Source organism: Bubalus kerabau, chromosome 3 (genome assembly GCF_029407905.1).
Source record: "Bubalus kerabau isolate K-KA32 ecotype Philippines breed swamp buffalo chromosome 3, PCC_UOA_SB_1v2, whole genome shotgun sequence".
Lineage (NCBI taxonomy): Eukaryota > Metazoa > Chordata > Mammalia > Artiodactyla > Bovidae > Bubalus > Bubalus kerabau.
The window spans coordinates 79,766,723-79,786,165 of record NC_073626.1 but is presented as its reverse complement, the minus strand read 5'-3'; the positions used below and the strand labels follow the sequence as shown (position 1 = coordinate 79,786,165).

Below are 19,443 nucleotides of genomic sequence, written 5' to 3'. Positions count from 1 at the left end.
ATGCCTAATGTTCTTAAAGATATGTTCTTTGCTGATGAGCACATGTATCCAAGTTTTTTAGTTCTTATCGACAACATTAGTGGCAACTATTGTCCTTGTCTTAAGGGCTACGGTAGATTTCTGCTTGGTATAAAACAGTACCTTATATTTGTAAAATGCTTTTCAATTTATGTCATTTTCACAGTTGTTCCCTTAACTTGATGTTTAAGAGCTCTTTGTGTTAGGTGTAATAAGCAGTATTGTCCCCAGTTTAAAGGTGAGAAAACTGAGACTCATTGTGAGGTTGTCTGCTTAAGGTCTAATAGGAAAAGGCTTAATTGTTATGGGAAATAGGGCTTCTGACTGCTAATCCAATTCAGCTTTACGTCTGTTGTGGCATAAAAAAGAGAACTGGCCAAAGACTAAAACAAAGTACATGGGAATTATATTAAAATTCAAATCCTCAACATTGAGCCCTAGATAATAATAGTCTTAGTCTATTTCTTTTTCCATTTGACAAATGTATTTTTCTTGACAGGTTTCCAGTCTTCTAGGTAAGATAAGGCACTGAAAATTTTTTATGTCTACACTGATGCTCAATTATAGATAATACATGCCAATTTTCTTCCTCCATCAAATGAAGCACCATTTTTAGAAAGATATCACCTGAAATATTTTGGAAATATAGTAGGAAGGTATTTGGGGTTAATCCTAGTTCTTGATGCTTTCTTTTGATTCCAATTTTGCAGCAGTACGGATAGAAATATTCGCTAGAAAAAAAAATATCCTAGTGATTTAAACAGAGTGATAAATGCTCATACCTACAGTGTTTGGCAAACTACAGCCTGTGAGTCAAGTCTGACCTGTGTCCCATTTTTGTACACCCTATGAACTAAGAAGGATTTTTATATTTTTTAACAGTTGGGGAAAAAATCAAAAGAAGAGTATGATCCGTGAAAATGATATGCATCCCTAAATAAATTTTTGCGAAAACACAACCACTCTCATTTGCTTTTGTGTTATCTGAGCTGCTTTTGCAGAGTTGAGTAGTTGCGACAGAGCCTTAAGCTCACGAAGCCTAAGATATTTGCTGTCTGACCCTCTATGGAAGAAGTTTGCCAGCCCTGGTCTAGCATCGTCTGCTCACTGCTGAAATATGACACGCTTTTCTTGTAGGTGTCTCAGCTCAACTCACCAGCACACGTCTACGGAGAAACACATCTGTTGGCACCCCATTCTGGATGGCCCCCGAGGTGAGCAGAGGACATCTATTTCTGTGTATTTGTTGAAAGCCTTGGTACTATGCCTTTTTTATGGTAAAGTCACACACTTCACAAAACTTTCAGCAAGAAGGAAATCCTTTACCCTCATTGAACTGTGGGAGTTCCGATTTCGTGGGTGAGTGATGACACTGAATCTCAGGACTAAGTGACAGAGGCCCATAGAACTCCTTCAGGCAGTTAGGAAAAAGGTGCCTCCTCCAGAAGACGCCATGTTCTCCGAGGGTCATGGCTTGGCAAGTTCATCCCACCATTGTGTAAATTAGCAGAGGTCACCTTCCCTGGATAGAGGCAGACCCAGTGACACATGGCTCAAAGAAGAGACAGATTTCAGTTCCAGGTGGCCTACAGAACAATATGCCATAGTCCTAGCTATTTTTTTTTTTTAATACTGGATACATAACAACTTCTCTTATGTACTTTTTCTGTATCTCTAGTAAAACCTGGGATTTGGGTCTAATTTTTAGTTCTGGCATCACCACAAAATCCTCTGTGAAATGACACATATAAAAGTTTGCAGAATTTCCAGGCTAGATACCAACAGACCCTGAAGCACAGCTACAGCTTTGCTTGTCAGGTCAGCATTGAATTCCACAGCCCTCCAGCCTCTGTTAATAAGAGGACTTGTGTAGTCATCTCCTTAGAGATGGGGGGAGATGTATTATGAAAAACTACAAAGCCAGCAACATTCAAATTAAAAGTTTTAATTTAATGAGGCAAATGACATTGTTTTGTGAAACTCAGTTGTCCTTTGCAGTGTGAATCCATTTCAGAGTATGACAGCATGGATTATTTTGAGTTACTTTGTCATTCTTATTACCGCATACCGTGTGGGGACGGGTTCTCCCACCGCTTTACTCTGTCTCAGCTGTGTGATCTCCTTGTTTAAATAGCATCTCTTTTGGCCTCTAACTGGTACCTCTCTCTTGATTTGATGCCAGCTGCATAGTAAAAATAAATATGGGCATTGAAGTTATGTGGCAAATGACCATCCAGATAATCTGGAACACGTTTTTTTACTGCAACTTCTCCCATTTCACTATTACATATAAAATTATCGTGGAAACAAAGGCAAACCATAAAAATTTTCATAGGCATCTTATGAACTCTACTTTAAGAAACACTGTAGGACAAAGTCAAGATTCCTTTGGATGAGGAATGAAGCCATTCATATTCAAGCCTCTCTGCTGTCCAACCTCATCTCAGGTTCCTTTTCCCCAATTCACTTTTTTTTTGATGCCTCAGCAGTAGTGGAAAAACAAGTAATTCCCCAAATCTGTCCTTATATATCATTTCTTTAAACCTTTCTATATATTGTTACATCATCTGGAGTGGCCTTCAGAACTCTGCAAATTTCCTCCTCAATCTTCAAGTCTCTCTCAAATGTTATTCCCCTAGGAAACCATCCTTATCCTTGGCCAACACTGAGGCTCTTTTCCTTGCAGCCTTTACGCTCTCCATTAGCAAGATATGACCATTGTACTATAGTTATTGACAAGTGGATCTTTTAACTGAACTCCAAACTCTAGCAGGGACTTGGGATGCTCAGCTCTCAGCGTAGTGCTTGGTATAGAGTAGGAGCTCAATGTGCATCTGTTGAATGAATGAATATATTGGTTAAAAAGGAAAAGTCAAGGAGAAGATGAGTTTGGAGGGTAGATTGAGGAGGGCTTTATGACTATTGGTATTCACACATTGCTCTGTTGATTTTGGTTAATTTATTATTAAAGGAAAGCATAACTGAGGCCACTCAATTCTTATTTAGGGTGGCATAAGTCAGAAGATGGTATTCCCATTCCAGTCTTCAGCAAGCTGGTGTTCTCAGAACCACAGAACACAGAAAAGGGAAAGCTGCTCTTGGCTTTATACATTTCTCATGAAGTGTCTGTGACTTTTAGGTTTCAGCTGGATTGAAGAAAATATGTGGAATGTTTCTACTAGGGGCAGTTTAGTGGCCCATGGTGAGCTTCTGTTGCCCAGATTGCCTGGAACTGGTTCCCCTCTTATCAGGGAAAAGCTAGTGTTGCATCTTGCCTGCTATAGTGGATAAATTGAGGAGCAGGCAGATTATGGTATGGAGACCTTGAGAGTGCCTCTCGGGAGCCAAGTGCCCAGTTCCTGAGTATGACTCAGAGGTTCTCTCAGAATGTGTGTTGCATCCAAGACACTTTGGGACCAGGCTGCAGCTCCTGGGACTCAGTCCTACACTGTTCTCACGTTTTCACTCCCCAGAGTCTTTTTGCTCCATGACCCGCTACAAGAATGTCCATAGGAAGAATCTTACATTTGTCAGTTCCATTCAAGAAACTTAAAAAAAATTATTTTATTGAAGTATAGTTGACTAACAATGTATTAATTTCAGTAGTGATTCAGTTATACATATTTATATTCTTTTTCATATTCTTTTCTATTATGGTTTATTACCATATTGATTATAGCTTTCTGTGCTACACAGTAGGTCCTTGTTTTTTGTCTATTCTATATATAATAGTTTGCATGTTAACCCCAAACTCCCAGTCCATCCTCCCCTATCCACTCACCCGCTTGGCAACCCTAAGACTGTTCTCTTTATCTGTGAGTCTGTTTCTGTTTGGGTGATAAGTTCATTAATATCATATTTTAGATTCCACATATAAGTGATATCATATGGTATTAGTCTTTCTCCTTCTGACTTACTTCACTTAATATGATAATCTCTAGTTCCATCCGTGTTGCTGCAAATGACATTATTTCATTCTTTTTTTATGGCTGAGTAGTTTTCCTTTTGGGCTTCTCTGATTGTTCAGTTGTAAAGAATCCACTTGCAATGCAGAAGACCCCAATTCAATTCCTGGGTTGGGAAGATCCACTGGAGAAGAGATAGGTACTCCAGTATTCTTGGGCTTCCCTTGTAGCTCAGCTGTAAAGAATCTGCCTGCAATACGGGAGATCTGGGTTTGATCCCTGGGTTGGGAAGATCCCCTGGAGAAGGGAAAGGCTACCCTCTCTAGTATTCTAGCCTGGAGAATTCCATGGACTGTATAGTCCATGGGGTTGCAAAGAGTCAGACAGGACGAGCGACTTTCACTAGTGTTCCTTTCAACAAACTTATACTATCCTTCTGTGAGGCCAGGGTTTGGGTCAAGAGGAGTCCTTGAAAGGATAATCAGTAATGGTTCAAATGGATATTGTCTTTATATGGTGGCCTGCATAGTATATTGACCTTAACATGCCTTCATTTCTGCTTATGTGAATAAGTGGTATTTAGATTAAATATGGGAGAAGGCAATGGCACCCCACTCCAGTACTCTTGCCTGGAAAATCTCATGGGCGGAGGAGCCTGGTAGGCTGCAGTCCATGGGGTCGCTAAGAGACACGACTGAGCAACTTCACTTTCACTTTTCACTTTCATGCATTGGAGAAGGAAATGGCAACCCACTCCAGTGTTCTTGCCTGGAGAATCCCAGGGACGGGAGAGCCTGCCATTTAGGAGGTTGCACTAAGTCGGAAGCGACTTAGCAGCAGCAGCAGATTAAATATGACAGCAATGCATGTAATGCCAGTGGAATAAAACGACTGCGTGCCACGGTGCCTTTGCTTTGAAAACACAGTTGAAAGAAAGATCCTTGACCGTATTTTATTTTTTATAATTTATTTAATTTTTGGCTGTGCTGGACCTTCATTGCTGCTTGGGCTTTTCTCTAGTTGCAGCAAGCAGGACTTACTCTCTAGTTGTACTGTGCAGGCTTCTCCTGTGGCGGCCTCTCTTGTGAAGCACTGGTTCCAGGTCACGTGGGCTTCAGCAGTTGCAGCACGTGAGCTTAGCAGTTGTGGCTCCTGGGCTCTAGAGTAGTTGCTGCTCAACATGTGGGATCTTCCCGGTTCAAGGATTGAACTTGTATCTCCAGCATTGGCAGGCAGATTCTTTACCAGCGGGTCACCAGGGAAGCCTCTATTTTATTTCTGAGAAATTGAACCAAATTATTTTTTTCCCTTTTGCATTTGCATTTTGATTTCACCAGCCTGAGGAACTCCAACATCTATAATAATTCAAATAGGCTATAGGCTTCAAACCAGGTAGCTGATGAAATGTGACCAGACCACCGTCAAGCATTGACTTTCAGTCCAAACAGCAGTTTACCAGGGCAGCTCGAAGCTGCAACATCAATTATCATATTCACAACACTCTCCACTTGCTTTCTCTTGCCACCTCATGTAGACACTAGGAAGGTTGAAAGATGCTGAGTGAAAGTGGTATCAACTCAGCCATGTAGGAGAAGAAAAATTCCAGGGGGTGCCCTTAATATTATAGTACTTTGAAACAGTGCTACTGGGGAATTATTGGCTGGCATACTAAGAGTTATTCTAGAAGTCAATATCAAGAGAGTTTTTTTCTTTTTTTTTTAAACAAACTGAGCATGTCAGTAGCATACTGTGACTCAGCAAGATGATTTTAAATGGGAAAGAAAGATGCTTAACATTAGAAACCAGGAGTCGGACACGACTGAGAGACTGAACTGAACTGAATCATATTGCATTCTCCCTGTGTATTCGCTTTTATGTGGCCATCATGTTACAAGGACACCAGTAATACTGGATTAGGGACCCATTCTGCTCCAGTATGACCTCACTTTAACCAATTACATCTGCGGCAACCCTATTTTCAAGTAATTTCGCATTCTGAGGTCCTGGGAGCTAACACCTTAACGTATCTTTCTCGGAGGACACAATTCAACCTGTAACAACTCTCCAGAATACTTAGCACTCCTCCTCTGTAGTAAATAATTCAGATTTCTAAGGTAATCAGCCAGTCATTTTGAATCTACAGATCCTCATGTTACAGGTGCTAGGTTAGTTAGCTCAGCTTTGCCTGTCTGCACACATGCACACACACACACACCCCTCTTGCTCAGCCTTAGGTGTTTGAGGCAAACACAGTTCTTTGTGTATGTGCTAGAATGTACCAATGTTCTTCTGGATGTACTGCCTTCTCACATGGAGCCTCAACGCCTTGAGGATTCTGTGCTATTCTACCTGCTCTCTGGTCAGGTATTTTGGGATTATTTCCGAGATGCTCGGTGTAGGTCACTTCCCTCAACCTAATTAACAGTGAGCCTCTGATCTCCCTCCTTGCCTGTGACTGTGGCTTGTCTCTTATATATTTATATATAAAACACCGGTAAAGGGAGAACTGCGTTAACTCACACGATCCTCCCTTTACCCATGTTTATTGCCTCTTTTCTCCGTCACTGTCTCCTGACAGCCAGTTTCTTATAATAATACAAATAGTAACATCTCACATCTGCATAGAACTTTTACAAATATTGTTTTTAAGCGCTCGCTACCTGTGAAGATGCCAGTTAGGCATGATGACATTGCTTTTATAGAGAAGGAATCTAAGGCTCTGCCAGGCTAAGTGCTCAGGAACGCTGGGTGGGTAGGTGGGTAACTTGAGAAGGCAATGGCACCCCAGTCCAGTACTCTTGCCTGGAAAATCCCATGGGCGGAGGAGCCTGGTAGGCTATAGTCCATGGGGTTGCGAAGAGTCAGACACTACTGAGCAACTTCACTTTCACTTTTCACTTTCACACATTGGAGAAGGAAATGGCAACCCACTCCAGTGTTCTTGCCTGGAGAATCCCAGGGACGGGGGAGCCTGGTGGGCTGCCATCTATGGGGTCGCACAGAGTAGGACATGACTGAAGCGACTTACCAGGTGGGTAACAGTAACTGGAATCTTTGGGTTGTGACTCAGTGAACTCAGGCACTTCCAATACAGCCCATGCCCACTGTCAGTATTGGATTGCTCGGCCAGGGTTTGTGTTGAACATCTGCCAGATAATATCCTGGTTCATAGCAGAAAGGCACACAAGCCTGATTTATGTTTATGGTGATGGCAGGGGTGTAGGACTAGTTGATCCTTAATCTACCTTTCCTACCATCACAGGTACTGAAGACTTAAACTGAGTATTTATAAATGATTGAAAACTAAAGAAAGTGACCAAGGTCATCATTATTGTTTTTATTGAGGATATTTGTAGACTCTGTTAAAATAATGCCTTACAGTTAGCTGGGAAGCACTGGTGGGACCATGCTGATTGTTAAAATACTGAAATACTTTTGTCCTAGATGGTAAGTGGCTGCCATCCAGAACCTCTAGAGTACTCTTTGGCCACCAGAAGTGCCTGTCTCTTTCCCTGGACACCCAGATTTCCTAACAGCCCAGCATATCCAGGGGATAATGTCTAGGAAGAAGGTGTCTTAAGAACCAGCTTCAGGGCCATGTGTAGCTGATTGGCAGATAGTTTGAATATTTCACCTGCTCAGCAAGCATACAGAGGGAAGAACACTTGCAATTACTGAGGCTCTACCCATGAATGCACTGGGACTAGGATGGGTGCTTTTTTAATATGTTGTTTTATTTCATTCTCACAATGGCCCTCTGGAGTAGATACCATTTTCTTCATTTTACCACTAAGGAAAGTGAGGCTCAAAGAGGTGTAGGAGATATTGTGTCCAGATTCCCATATCTGGTAAGTACTGGAGCTCTTTGCCTTTTCAGAGAGCATGGGAATGCAAGTTCCATTTTACAGGTGAGGAAACAAAGGCAGGGAGAAGATACTCTTTGAGCTAGTTCAGACCATATTTGGCCCCAGAATTCAGGTCTCCTAGTCCACTGGCCTTGTGTTCTTTAGCTTCAGTGTTTTCATATGGGACGTATGGTTAGGAACGTGTGTGCTGAGCTGGCTCCTCTGTCAAAGCCGTGCAGAGATGGAGGTGTGGTAGAAGAACACTCTGAAACTGGAGTATGAGCCACATCATTTTAAAAGACTTACACGAAGGACCTATAACCTGTAATTTATAGGTTGATTACACTTTTCCCTCTCACCAATGAGAGAAGCAGCCTATAGATTAAGCATCCAGTTTACTTGGCATCTTCCTAAAACAGCCAAAAGTCTGTTTCTGTATTAGAAAGCAGAGTTGTGGATGAAATAAACATTTGCTTCTTTTTAGAAAAATTTTTTTCATTTTTACTTCCATCTGCTGGTTGTTGCAAACAAGAGCTAATCAGCTGAGCAGAGAAACAGATGTGCTGTGACGGCTCCAAAAATGGATCTCTCTCTGCTTGGCAAAGGGTCGTTGACAGGGGATGGTTGCCATAACAACCAGCTTACACCAATGCAGAAATATCACAGGCTTTTTGCAACCACTCTTGCCTTCATTAATTATGCCATTCTTAGCTAAACGATACAATAATGCTATTTCCTTTGGCACTGCCAGGAATAGAGATGACGAATGAGATGTTTTGTGCTGATGGGCTGAGAAAGTCATAAACCACTACAGAGCTGAAATATTATTGTTGTCATTATTACCATTTTGTTCCCTAAGCTCTAGCTAATGGGTTTGGTACCCAATAAGAATTAATAGCATTTGTTGAGTGCTTACTATGAGCCAGGCACTAAATGCTTTGTATGAATTAATTCATTTGTAATCCTTACAACAACCCCATGAAATTACTGCTATTACTGGCTCAGTGTTTTAGAGAAAGTAAATAAGTCACAGAAAGTTCTTGTCCTTGGACAGCTGTTAGGTGATGACACCAGGATTTAAACTCAGATATTTAGCTCCAGAATCCCTGCTCTTAACCACTATACTAGAGCAAACTGTTTATGACTACCAGTATACCAGATAAGATGAATATCTTTTTTTCCAAGTTAAGAATTATTTTAGATAAGAATTATACTTCCTAATATGTTGAGGAAAATACAATATTTTAACATGACACTAGAAATCAGTATAATTAATGCCTCAGAGAAGGATCTGGAAAAGTAAAATAGCAAAGTTCTTCAGAATAGAGCAATGGCACCCCACTCCAGTACTCTTGCCTGGAAAATCCCATGGACGGAGGAGCCTGGTGGGCTGCAGTCCATGAGGTCGCTAAGAGTTGGATACAACTGAGCGACTTCACTTTCACTTTTCACTTTCATGCATTGGAGAAGGAAATGGCAACCCACTCCAGTGTTCTTGCCTGGAGAATCCCAGGGACAGGGGAGCCTAGTTGGCTGCTGTCTATGGGGTCGCACAGAGTTGGACACGACTGAAACGACTTAGCAGCAGCAGCAGCAGATTTTAGTTATAGCCCTGCCACTCATTTTTAAAAAGTGAATGTGGTTCAGTTACTTTAATATGGCTTCATTTTTGGTAGAAAAGATAAGAGTACAAATTTTGGAGTCATAGACCTGCGAGCAAATAGTAGGTACCCTACTTACACACCTAATCATGGACCTCAAGCGAGTTACTGAATATTCTGATTAGAAAGATGGGAGAAGTTAAAAGAGGTAAAGTGAGAAGGGAAATTAAGCAGCCTCAGAGGACAAAGTGAAATGATGTCCTGAAAGTGCTTGCTGCCATACTCATCATAGTGTGTGCTGTAAACATGGTGGGGCCTGTTGCCTGAACCCTACCTTTCCTTCCCTGTTCTCAGCTCAGAGAGGACTGGCCTGGGTAGTCTCTGCCTCTGAGGTCCATTCTGTGTTTCAGAGAACATTGATGGTTTCCGGGGGAAAGAGACTCTTCCCACTCTCACATTCCGAGCCCCTGGAGTTCCTGGAATAATGAAGAGGGGATTTCTCCAGGCTCTCAGTAAGGGTGAAGTGATGACAATGGTGAGACTTTCAGGGTCCGATTTTACCTGACTCTGTTTTAAAAGGCTGGGGATTCTTGGGACCTCCACCTGCCAATCACTTCACTGTGAGGAATATAGGCTTTGGTTGCTCAGGAGATTCAAGTGAGGGATTTAGAACCTTGGATCATTGACTGCAAGACCTGTGTGTCTTCCCCCACAACATTCATCTCTGAGATTCTGCAGCCATTTGTGTTCCCTGACTCCCTCCAGGTTCCTGGGTCAGCCTGAGAGAAGCAAGGATTCCCTCCCTTCTCCTTCTGGGGCAGACCCTACCTGCATTCCCAGGGTGGTCCTGTCTTTGAGGTTCCTGGAGCACAACCCAAACACTTGGGGCTGCGGTGGGTGAAGGGTCACAGCGACTAATGCAGCCCCAGGTTTCACCCTCAGCTTCAGCCCCAGCTCCCCTCTCAGCTGGAGCTCTGCAGAGCCATATATCATCTGTCACTGTGGAGGTGGGGGGCTGGCCCCGGAGGTGGTGGTGACTTGTCCATACCCTCCTCCTGGCAGATCTAAATATAGAACCCCATTTGAGGCCTCAGCTTCCAGATGTGCAGAAGCACGTGGGGACCCCAATCTGCCTCCTGCTCAGGGTTGAGTAAGACGTATCAGAGTCATAGCCTCTGTGAGCATGTCGAATTCCCAGACTGTCCTCCCGCCCCTCTCTGGGGAGGTGAGGAAGGTCAAGGCACCTGTTGTTTCCCCTTCTTCAACCACCAAAGATGAAGAGCTGTTCCCTCGGGGGCAGAAGTGTTTGCTGAAGAAATGTCAGAGCCCGCCTCTGCTCCTCCTAGGCTCCAAGTAGAATCAGCCGGCGGCTACCCTCTGGTTAGTGCCTCCACTGCCCTGCCCCGGGAACAGGGACTCAGGCCCACGGAAGGGGAAGGGAGTTCACAGCTAGGCCAGTTCTGCCCTGGCTCCTCTGCACGATGGACCCTGAGCTATGGGAGGAAAGCAGAGGGAGGCAGGCAGTCAGCATTAGGAATGGGACCCAGGGGAGCCTGGGCTGGGCATGAAGCCGGAGCAGGTGGGACTTGTATTCATGGTGCTCTATTGTGTCCCGGGTTTTTTCCATACCTTTTATGGTTTTAAAAAGGTAAAGGAAATCACTCTTTGCTAGGACTGTGTGATGTTCCCAAGGGTGCCCTGGTTTGCCTGGCGATGTCAGTCTGGGGGAGGACATCACCCAGAGACCACGTGCAGATAAAGGGGTGTGCCCATGCGGGAACACTCAGATGTTTTGTTTGATTTGCTTCCCTTCCTGTTTTTCAGATGTACTGTAGAGGAGAAAAACTACCTGCATCCCCTCCCACTATTAGTTTCTTATTGTGGCTCATGCTTCAGTTGTGTTACCTACTAGCTATATAACCTGGGGAGAGTTTCTTAACCCTTCTGAATCTGTTTCCTCCCCGAAGGTAAGAATACCTGACCTAACAGCTGTAAAAAGAATGAAATTGTAGAACTACTCTGGTAGAATTAGAGCACTAGCTGACAAAGGAAAGGCGCAGTGGAAGGAAGAGTGAGGGCATGGGGCTGTGAGAGGCAGTAGAAACTCCACCTGCTTAAGTGGAGGGAGTATGGCAGTTACCGTGGCTGTGGCTTACAATGGAACACGAAATCCCTTGGTAGTGTCTCGGCATTCTGTGTATTATAAGAATCCCTGGGAGATGCCTCACTCATGGAGAAGACATGGACTTTGCTCCTGGTTTGGCTACAAACCAGCTCTGTGACTCAGCTATTCCCCAAGACCTCAGTTTCCTCATCTGTCAAATAGGGAGATTGACTTAATGAATCCTAAGATTCCTTCCAGCATCCATCTCTGATTTGGGAAAAGCTGCTAGGGGAGGGCGGTGGGATTCTCCTGGGTCTCCAAGCACATGTATTTCTTCAGAGTCTTTGAATGCTAAGGACACATACACAAATTTGGGGTCACTGATTTTGCTTTCACAGGGGAATTCTGTGATATTAGTCCTGAGTCTGAGAGCAGGGCTTGCCAGTTAAGTATAAGTAATATGTTGGGCTTCCCTAGTGGCTCATTGGTAATGAATTCACCTGCCAGTGCAGGAGATATGGGTTTGATTCCTGGGTCAGAAAGATGTCCTGGAGAAGGAAATGACAACCCACTCCAGTATCCTTGCCTGGGAAATCCCATGAACAGGGAAGCCTGGTGGGCTACAGTCCATAACAACAAAAAACAACAACAACAAAAGTGATATGTTTCCAGGGCTTTGAGGGAATTTCAGTACAAAAATTGGTGTTGTGTGCTGGCCTCAAACCCAGAACAGTCCCCTCTGCCCTCCGCCAGCCATGGTGGGAAGTGGTGTTGTGTACATGCGCTCTGTGTCTCTCCTCCGCCAGCCATGGTGGGAAGCGGTGCTGTGTACGTCTGTTCTTTTATTTTTCTCAAGTCATAAACTGAGTGTTACAATCCTGAGAAAAGGCTTGCAGAACATCATATTTTAATTAGAGACCTTTCTCAATTTTATGTGAACAGCATAATTTAAAGTATTACTGGAAGTTTCTCAGTATATGGAATATAGATTCAGTTCTAGCCTTGAGTTTTATGAATGAACCAAAAAAAGCACCATCCCATCAATTTCAGTTCTTCTAGTCCACATCCCTTTTGGAAAAAACCCCTCAAATCTCAAATGTATTCTCCCTTGAAGTTATATTTCATCCAAGGGAAGAGATTTCATGTGCTTATTCAGTATCTCAGCTTGTAACACTTTAAGATGTTTGTATGTAAAACTGATGAATAATATTTGCCACTGGAATATTTATAGCTGCAATTTACAATTCTAGGGAAATTCTATTCTAGAAATCTTTATGATCAATAACATTTATTAATTATGCTGTGTGAATTATGTAAGCAAAATTAAGAATCCTATTTGCCTTCCTACTTCTCAGCCCATCTTATTTGCCAGTCTGTTGACTGTATTTTTGGGCTCAAGGTCAGCCAAGGATTAATAGCTTTAGGTCTATTTGCTTTGCCTCTTTTTAAGCTGAATTTAGCTCTTGAGATAACAGCATTTTGCCTGTGTACTTGACTGAAATTTTAATCTTGACCTTTGGTTATAATTTTGGATCACACAATCAATTCTAGTGAGATGAAAAATCAGAACATATAAACAAACCTAATTGCCTTTTTAATGACATTTTAAAAATTAGTGGAAAAATAAAATAGTCTGAATAACAGCTATTGTCTTTTAAGTTTTGTAAATCATTTTTTAAAAGAGCAAAACATCTTTCCTTATGGTGGATGATGCTACTGTAATATTATTTGCTTGAAAATATTGGTTAAAAATCACATTATTGAAAGAGATTTCAGCCCAGCAGCTCTTTGATTTGTCATTTGATAAATGGTTTAAGTTAAATAGTTTGGAGAAATCTAGGATTTCTGAATGCAGGAGTTCATATGTTGACTACTTTTTATTCCCCTTATAGCCAGTCTAATACAGATACTCTTCCCAGATAATGAAGACTTTGAGATGAGGAGAGACTGTTCTCTCAGGTTATTATAGCTCAAGTCTTTCTGCAAAGATAGAGGGTAGACCTCACCCCTGTTTTGGGACCTTTACCAGTAAGCCCTACTCTTGGTCTAGGTTGAAATGAAACTGTAATCATGGGGCATTCCATGGGACTCTGGTGGCCTGAGAAAGTAAAAGTACTATGCCCAGTCTTGTGCTTACAATGGAAAGGGGTATGGTTGAGAAGAGAATTCTTTTTAAACTTGTGCGACCCTGGTTTTACAACCAAGACATCACCTTTAACCTGTCACCTTGCTGATGAAGATCCCCACAGCCAATACATACCCCCAAGGAAGTAACCACACCCTTTCGTAGATCAAGGCAAACTTTCTGGTACTTATTTACATTTCAAGACACAAAAACAGACAAAATTTGTTTTTTTGGTTATAGAAATAATTTGTGTTCCTTGTAGACATTTTAGAAAATGTAGACAGTCTGATAGAAGTAAATCAATAAAATATATATTACCCATGCATCTATGACCCACTGATATCCACTACTAACATTCTGGTACCATAGAAAAAGCTGGGTAATCAGCATTTCCCTAAGCAGTGCTTCAGACAACACCCAGGTGGAAGGGGTTGCTTGATTTACACAGGAAGAAGAGATCAGTTCAGTTCAGTTCAGTTCACTCGCTCAGTCGTGTCCGACTCGTTGTGACCCCATGAATCGCAGCACGCCAGGCCTCCCTGTCCATCACCAACTCCTGGAGTTCACTCAGACCTCACGTCCATCAAGTCAGTGATGCCATCCAGCCATCTCATCCTCTGTTGTCCCCTTCCCCTCCTGCCCCCAATCCCTCCCAGCATCAGACTCTTTTCCAATGAGTCAACTCTTCACATGAGGTGGCCAAAGTACTGGAGTTTCAGCTTTAGCATCATTCCTTCCAAAGAAACCCCAGGGCTGACCTCCTTCAGAATGGACTGGTTGGGTCTCCTTGCAGTCCAAGGGACTCTCAAGAGCCTTCTCCAACACCACAGTTCAAAAGCATCAATTCTTCGGTGCTCAGCCTTCTTCACAGTCCAACTCTCACATCCATACATGACCACAGGAAAAACCATAGCCTTGACTAGACGAACCTTTGTTGGCAAAGTAATGTCTCTGCTTTTGAATATGCTATCTAGATTGGTCATAACTTTCCTTCCAAGGAGTAAGTGTCTTTTAATTTCATGGCTGCAGTCACCATCTGCAGTGATTTTGGAGCCCCAGAAAATAAAGTCTGACACTGTTTCCACTGTTTCCCCATCTATTTCCCATGAAGTGATGGGACCAGATGCCATGATCTTTGTTTTCTGAATGTTGAGCTTTAAGCCAACTTTTTCACTTTCCACTTCCACTTTCATCAAGAGGCTGTTTAGTTCCTCTTCACTTTCTGCCATAAGGGTGGTGTCATCTGCATATCGGAGGTTATTGATATTTCTCCCGGCAATCTTGATTCCAACTTGTGCTTCCTCTAGCCCAGCGTTTCTCTTGATGTACTCTGCATAGAAGTTAAACAAGCAGGGTGACAATATACAGCCTTGACGTACTCCTTTTCCTATTTGGAACCAGTCTGTTGTTCCATGTCTAGTTCTAACTGTTGCTTCCTGACCTGCATACAGATTTCTCAAGAGGCAGGTCAGGTGGTCTGGTATTCCCATCTCTTTCAGAATTTTCCACAGTTTATTGTGATCCACACAGTCAAAGGCTTTGGCATAGTCAATAAAGCAGAAATAGATGTTTTTCTGGAACTCTCTTGCTTTTTCCATGATCCAGCAGATGTTGGCAATTTGATCTCTGGTTCCTCCGCCTTTTCTAAAACCAGCTTGAACATCTGGAAGTTCACGGTTCACGTATTGCTGAAACCTGGCTTGGAGAATTTTGAACATTACTTTACTAGCATGTGAGATGAGTGCAATTGTGCAGTAGTTTGCGCATTCTTTGGCATTGCCTTTCTTTGGGATTGGAATGAAAACTGACCTTTTCCAGTCCTGTGGCCACTGCTGAGTTTTCCAAATTTGTGGGCATATTGAGTGCAGCACTTTCACAGCATCATCTTTCAGGATTTGGAATAGCTCAACTGGAATTCCATCACCTCCACTAGCTTTGTTCGTAGTGATGCTTTCTAAGGCCCACTTGACTTCACATTCCAGGATGTCTGGCTCTAGGTCAGTGATCACACCATTGTGATTATCTGGGTCGTGAAGATCTTTTTTGTACAGTTCTTCTGTGTATTCTTGCCACCTCTTCTTAATATCTTCTGCTTCTGTTAGGTCCATACCATTTCTGTCCTTTATCGAGCCCATCTTTGCATGAAATGTTCCCTTGGTATCTCTAATTTTCTTGAAGAGATCTCTAGTCTTTCCCATTCTGTTGTTTTCCTCTATTTCTTTGCATTGATCTCTGAGGAAAGCTTTCTTATCTCTCCTTGCTATTCTTTGGAACTCTGCATTCAGATGCTTATATCTTTCCTTTTCTCCTTTGCTTTTCCCTTCTCTTCTTTTCACAGCTATTTGTAAGGCCTCCCCAGACAGCCATTTTGCTTTTTTGCATTTCTTTTCCATGGAAGAAGAGATACAGGGAGATTAAATAATTTGCTAAAGTTATCCAGTGAGAGGGTGGCAAAACCGAAGTGAAGATGCCTGGGTCTGGACCTTTTTGCAACCGCCAGAGGGCCAAGTCTTTTCACAGTCCCAGAGCTTTTTACAATTAGTTTTCTCCAGGTCATGGCTAAAGAAAGGGCCAGCCTCCTCAACAGAACTCAGTGGACCATGCCCAAGGATGGATAAAGAAATGGTATGTGTCAAAGCAGTTGTGTTATCAAATTGTAGCTACAGTTTCACCCTGTAAATTCCTTTAAGAGAGGGGAGGAGGGAGTGACTGGGGTGGATTTAGAGTCTTGAACTTTGGAACTCATTAGCTTAAAGAAGTCTAGCGAGAACTGCCCTAACAAAGAAAAGTGACTACAAAGACCAGTCGAGCTAAACTATAGTGAAAACGTATTTCTTGTCCTCAGCTCCCTCCAGAAAGAAGTTTTGGGGTAGCTCAGGTGGTAATGACCAACATTTCAGAGGCTCTAGCCCTTCTCTCGGAGAAGGCAATGGCAACCCACTCCAGTACTCTTGCCTGGAAAATTCCAGGGACAAAGGAGCCTAGTGGGCTGCCATCTATGGGGTCACACAGAGTCAGACACGACTGAAGCGATTTAGCAGCAGCAGCAGCCCATCTCTGGGTAGAATAGGTATTGGTATTGAGCACTGAGGCGGTTGGTGCATAGATATTGCCAGAAATCCGAGCATTAGTGTCTTTCCCCTTCCTAAAATAAGCATCAATGTAGTCTAAGTGTATCAGAAAAGTCATAAGTTTGCATTTCAAGGTAGGAACGTGGACATGCTCCATTAACCAGCATCCAAACAACTGCTGTGTTGCTGAAGCTTATCTTCCTTAACAGAGGTATTATCACAGCAACCAGCATCTTTTCATAGACCTTAACACCTTCTACCAAATATTAGCAATACAATCCACTCAAAATTCTAGTCATCCAGTTCATACCCCAGAATAATCTACTGTTTGCTAAGTAATTTGCATAGAGAAATTAGCCTCTCATTTTGAGATACCCCAAAACCACTTATTTTAAAATCATGAAGTCAGTATATTAGAGCTGAAGGGATACTAGAGATCATTCATCCCTACCTTGCCATTTTATAGATCTAGAAAGTGAGATCACTATAACTAAAGAACCCTCAGCTCAAAATTTTCAGGGGACTTGATCAAAAGGACCCAGCTAATGAATAATGGAGATGACTTTCTGATTCCAATCCAAAAGTTTTTCATCATAGCTTCTCTGATGAGTGCCACAAATTGATATGGATGGGGAAGGAAGAAAGATAAGACATAATCCTCACCCTGTGTTACTTCTGTTTACTTCAGGGGTCACTTTGATGAGATCGTAAGACTGGCCCCTTTAAAACCTAGAAGAAGTGATGAGGCTAATGATAGATTAGCACCAAGTGGATAAAACTACTCATTAAAACTCAGAAGCAGTATAAACACTCACTGATATCATGTGGAAGAGTAGAAGGTTGTTAAAGGTGACTATGCAGAAGTTTTTAGGAATTTATACATCCTGAAACTCAGAGACTCAATGAATCAGCATTTTAATCTTGGAGCCGATAGGTCATTAGCAAATATTGCTGTAGAACTCTTTAATTCAGTTAATTCTATGCTCTTAGCTTTTGCCAGATATACTCACATACACATCATGTGAAACATTCCAGAAGACATATCTTCTTCATGTGAACATGCTTGTGAGACTCTAAAATCAACTACGGAGAATTCTTACTTTTTAGAATTTACATTCATTAGCAGTTTTTCTATTCACAATACTAGATTAAGAGAAATATCCCAGTTTGTTCAAGTTCATGATATACAACCTTGCATCTGCTTCTGGTATATATAACTGTGTATTCAAACTACAAACTTTGACTAGTTGTGTTGGCAACCAACAATAGGAAGATTAAACTCTATGGAGCTGTGAAATGTAAGATATATTTACTGTAACATAAAATTCCATATAGTCACTAAAAGCACATCAGTGTTTCATTGCTACCCTTTAGTATATTCTGTTCCTGATCCTGATGGAATTTTGTTTTTCTTATTGAATCTACATATGGGAAAAAAAATTTCCAAGAGCACACATGACTTTTCTGTACCTAGTTAGGCATAGAGCTTAGACTCAATTGGAACTTGCTATCAATCAGTTCAGTTCAGTTCAGTCGCTCAGTCATGTCCGACTCTTTGAGACCCCATGAATCGCAGCACGCCAGGCCTCCCTGTCCATCACCAATTCCCGGAGTTCACTCAGACTCACGTCCATCGAGTCAGTGATGCCATCCAGCCATCTCATCCTCTGTTGTCCCCTTTTTCTCCTGCCCCCAATCCCTCCCAGCATCAGAGTCTTTTCCAGTGCTATGCTGCCTACCAAACTGATGTCTTCTTCCTGACTTCCCTGTTTTGTGAATGGTAACATCATTCTCCTGGTCACCAAGGTCTTATGTTAGTCTTCCTTGGTGTGCCCCTTTCCCTAGCCTCCCAAGTCCTGCAAATCTTCCCTTGAACACTCTCTCTCTATCTCACCTGTTCCATATTCCTCATTCCACTGCCACCAACGTCATTTATACTCCTGTGATTGAAGCAAAGGCTTGACGTAAGAGAGAGTATACACTTGCCTCAAGTGTGTCTCCTCCTGGGGGCAGCAGAGCTGAGGTGGAAGGATGGAAGAGGATGAGGCGTTTGGGGTCATGGGCCTGTGGCAATGCCATTTCAAACTCCCCTGTCTTCACCCCTTTAGTATGACTTACAGAACCTGGGAAACCTGGCCCCAGGGCAGTGCGCTTGATTGCCGCTGCCATTCACCTTTTCTTTGTGGAGCATTGTAACGAGAGATCCAGAGAGCTCTTTGAGAGGTCACGTTCTCCTGGGGGCAAGACCAATTGACCATCTAAGCATTCTTAACTCAGTTTTGTTTTACCTAGAGACAAGGAGAATGCTGAGCTAAGGAGAATGCAATTGCTTTTTCTCCTAAAGAAACAGTTGCAGACTTTGATGTTGGATTGATAGGAATATAGTTCCAGGATGTGTTGACCGGCCATCAGCGATATAACCTCTTCTTTGAATCCCATCACACATAACTCAGTAAAGAGAAAGGGAAAGAGAGACTGTCTCTGAAGACATGGACTTTAGGTGAAACAAATCTCAAAAATGTGGTTAGTTTGGTCAACATATGAGTACGGATGCTGATAAGTCAGATTCCTTGATAACCTTTATTATTTAGAGAACTTATCATATTATCATGTTTAGATGTCTCTCCTCTGCCTGGGATCAATTCTGTCCATGACCATGACTAGCTATGGGTCCTGGGGAAGCTATTTAACTGTGCTGTATCTCAATTTCCATGCCTACTACAGGTAGTAATGTACCTGTCTCACAGAGTGATTGTGTGCCTATCTAGGACCAT

At 42.5% G+C, this 19,443-nt stretch overlaps 1 protein-coding gene across 1 annotated transcript in view; it reads left to right on the top strand.

The window, feature by feature from the left end:
• The window catches only part of MYO3B (myosin IIIB), a 559,309-nt gene that overhangs the window by 135,099 nt on the left and 404,767 nt on the right, over nt 1-19,443 (top strand). The window contains 1 exon segment of the mRNA XM_055572295.1: nt 1,156-1,232. Within this exon segment, the coding sequence (XP_055428270.1) occupies nt 1,156-1,232 (77 nt within the window).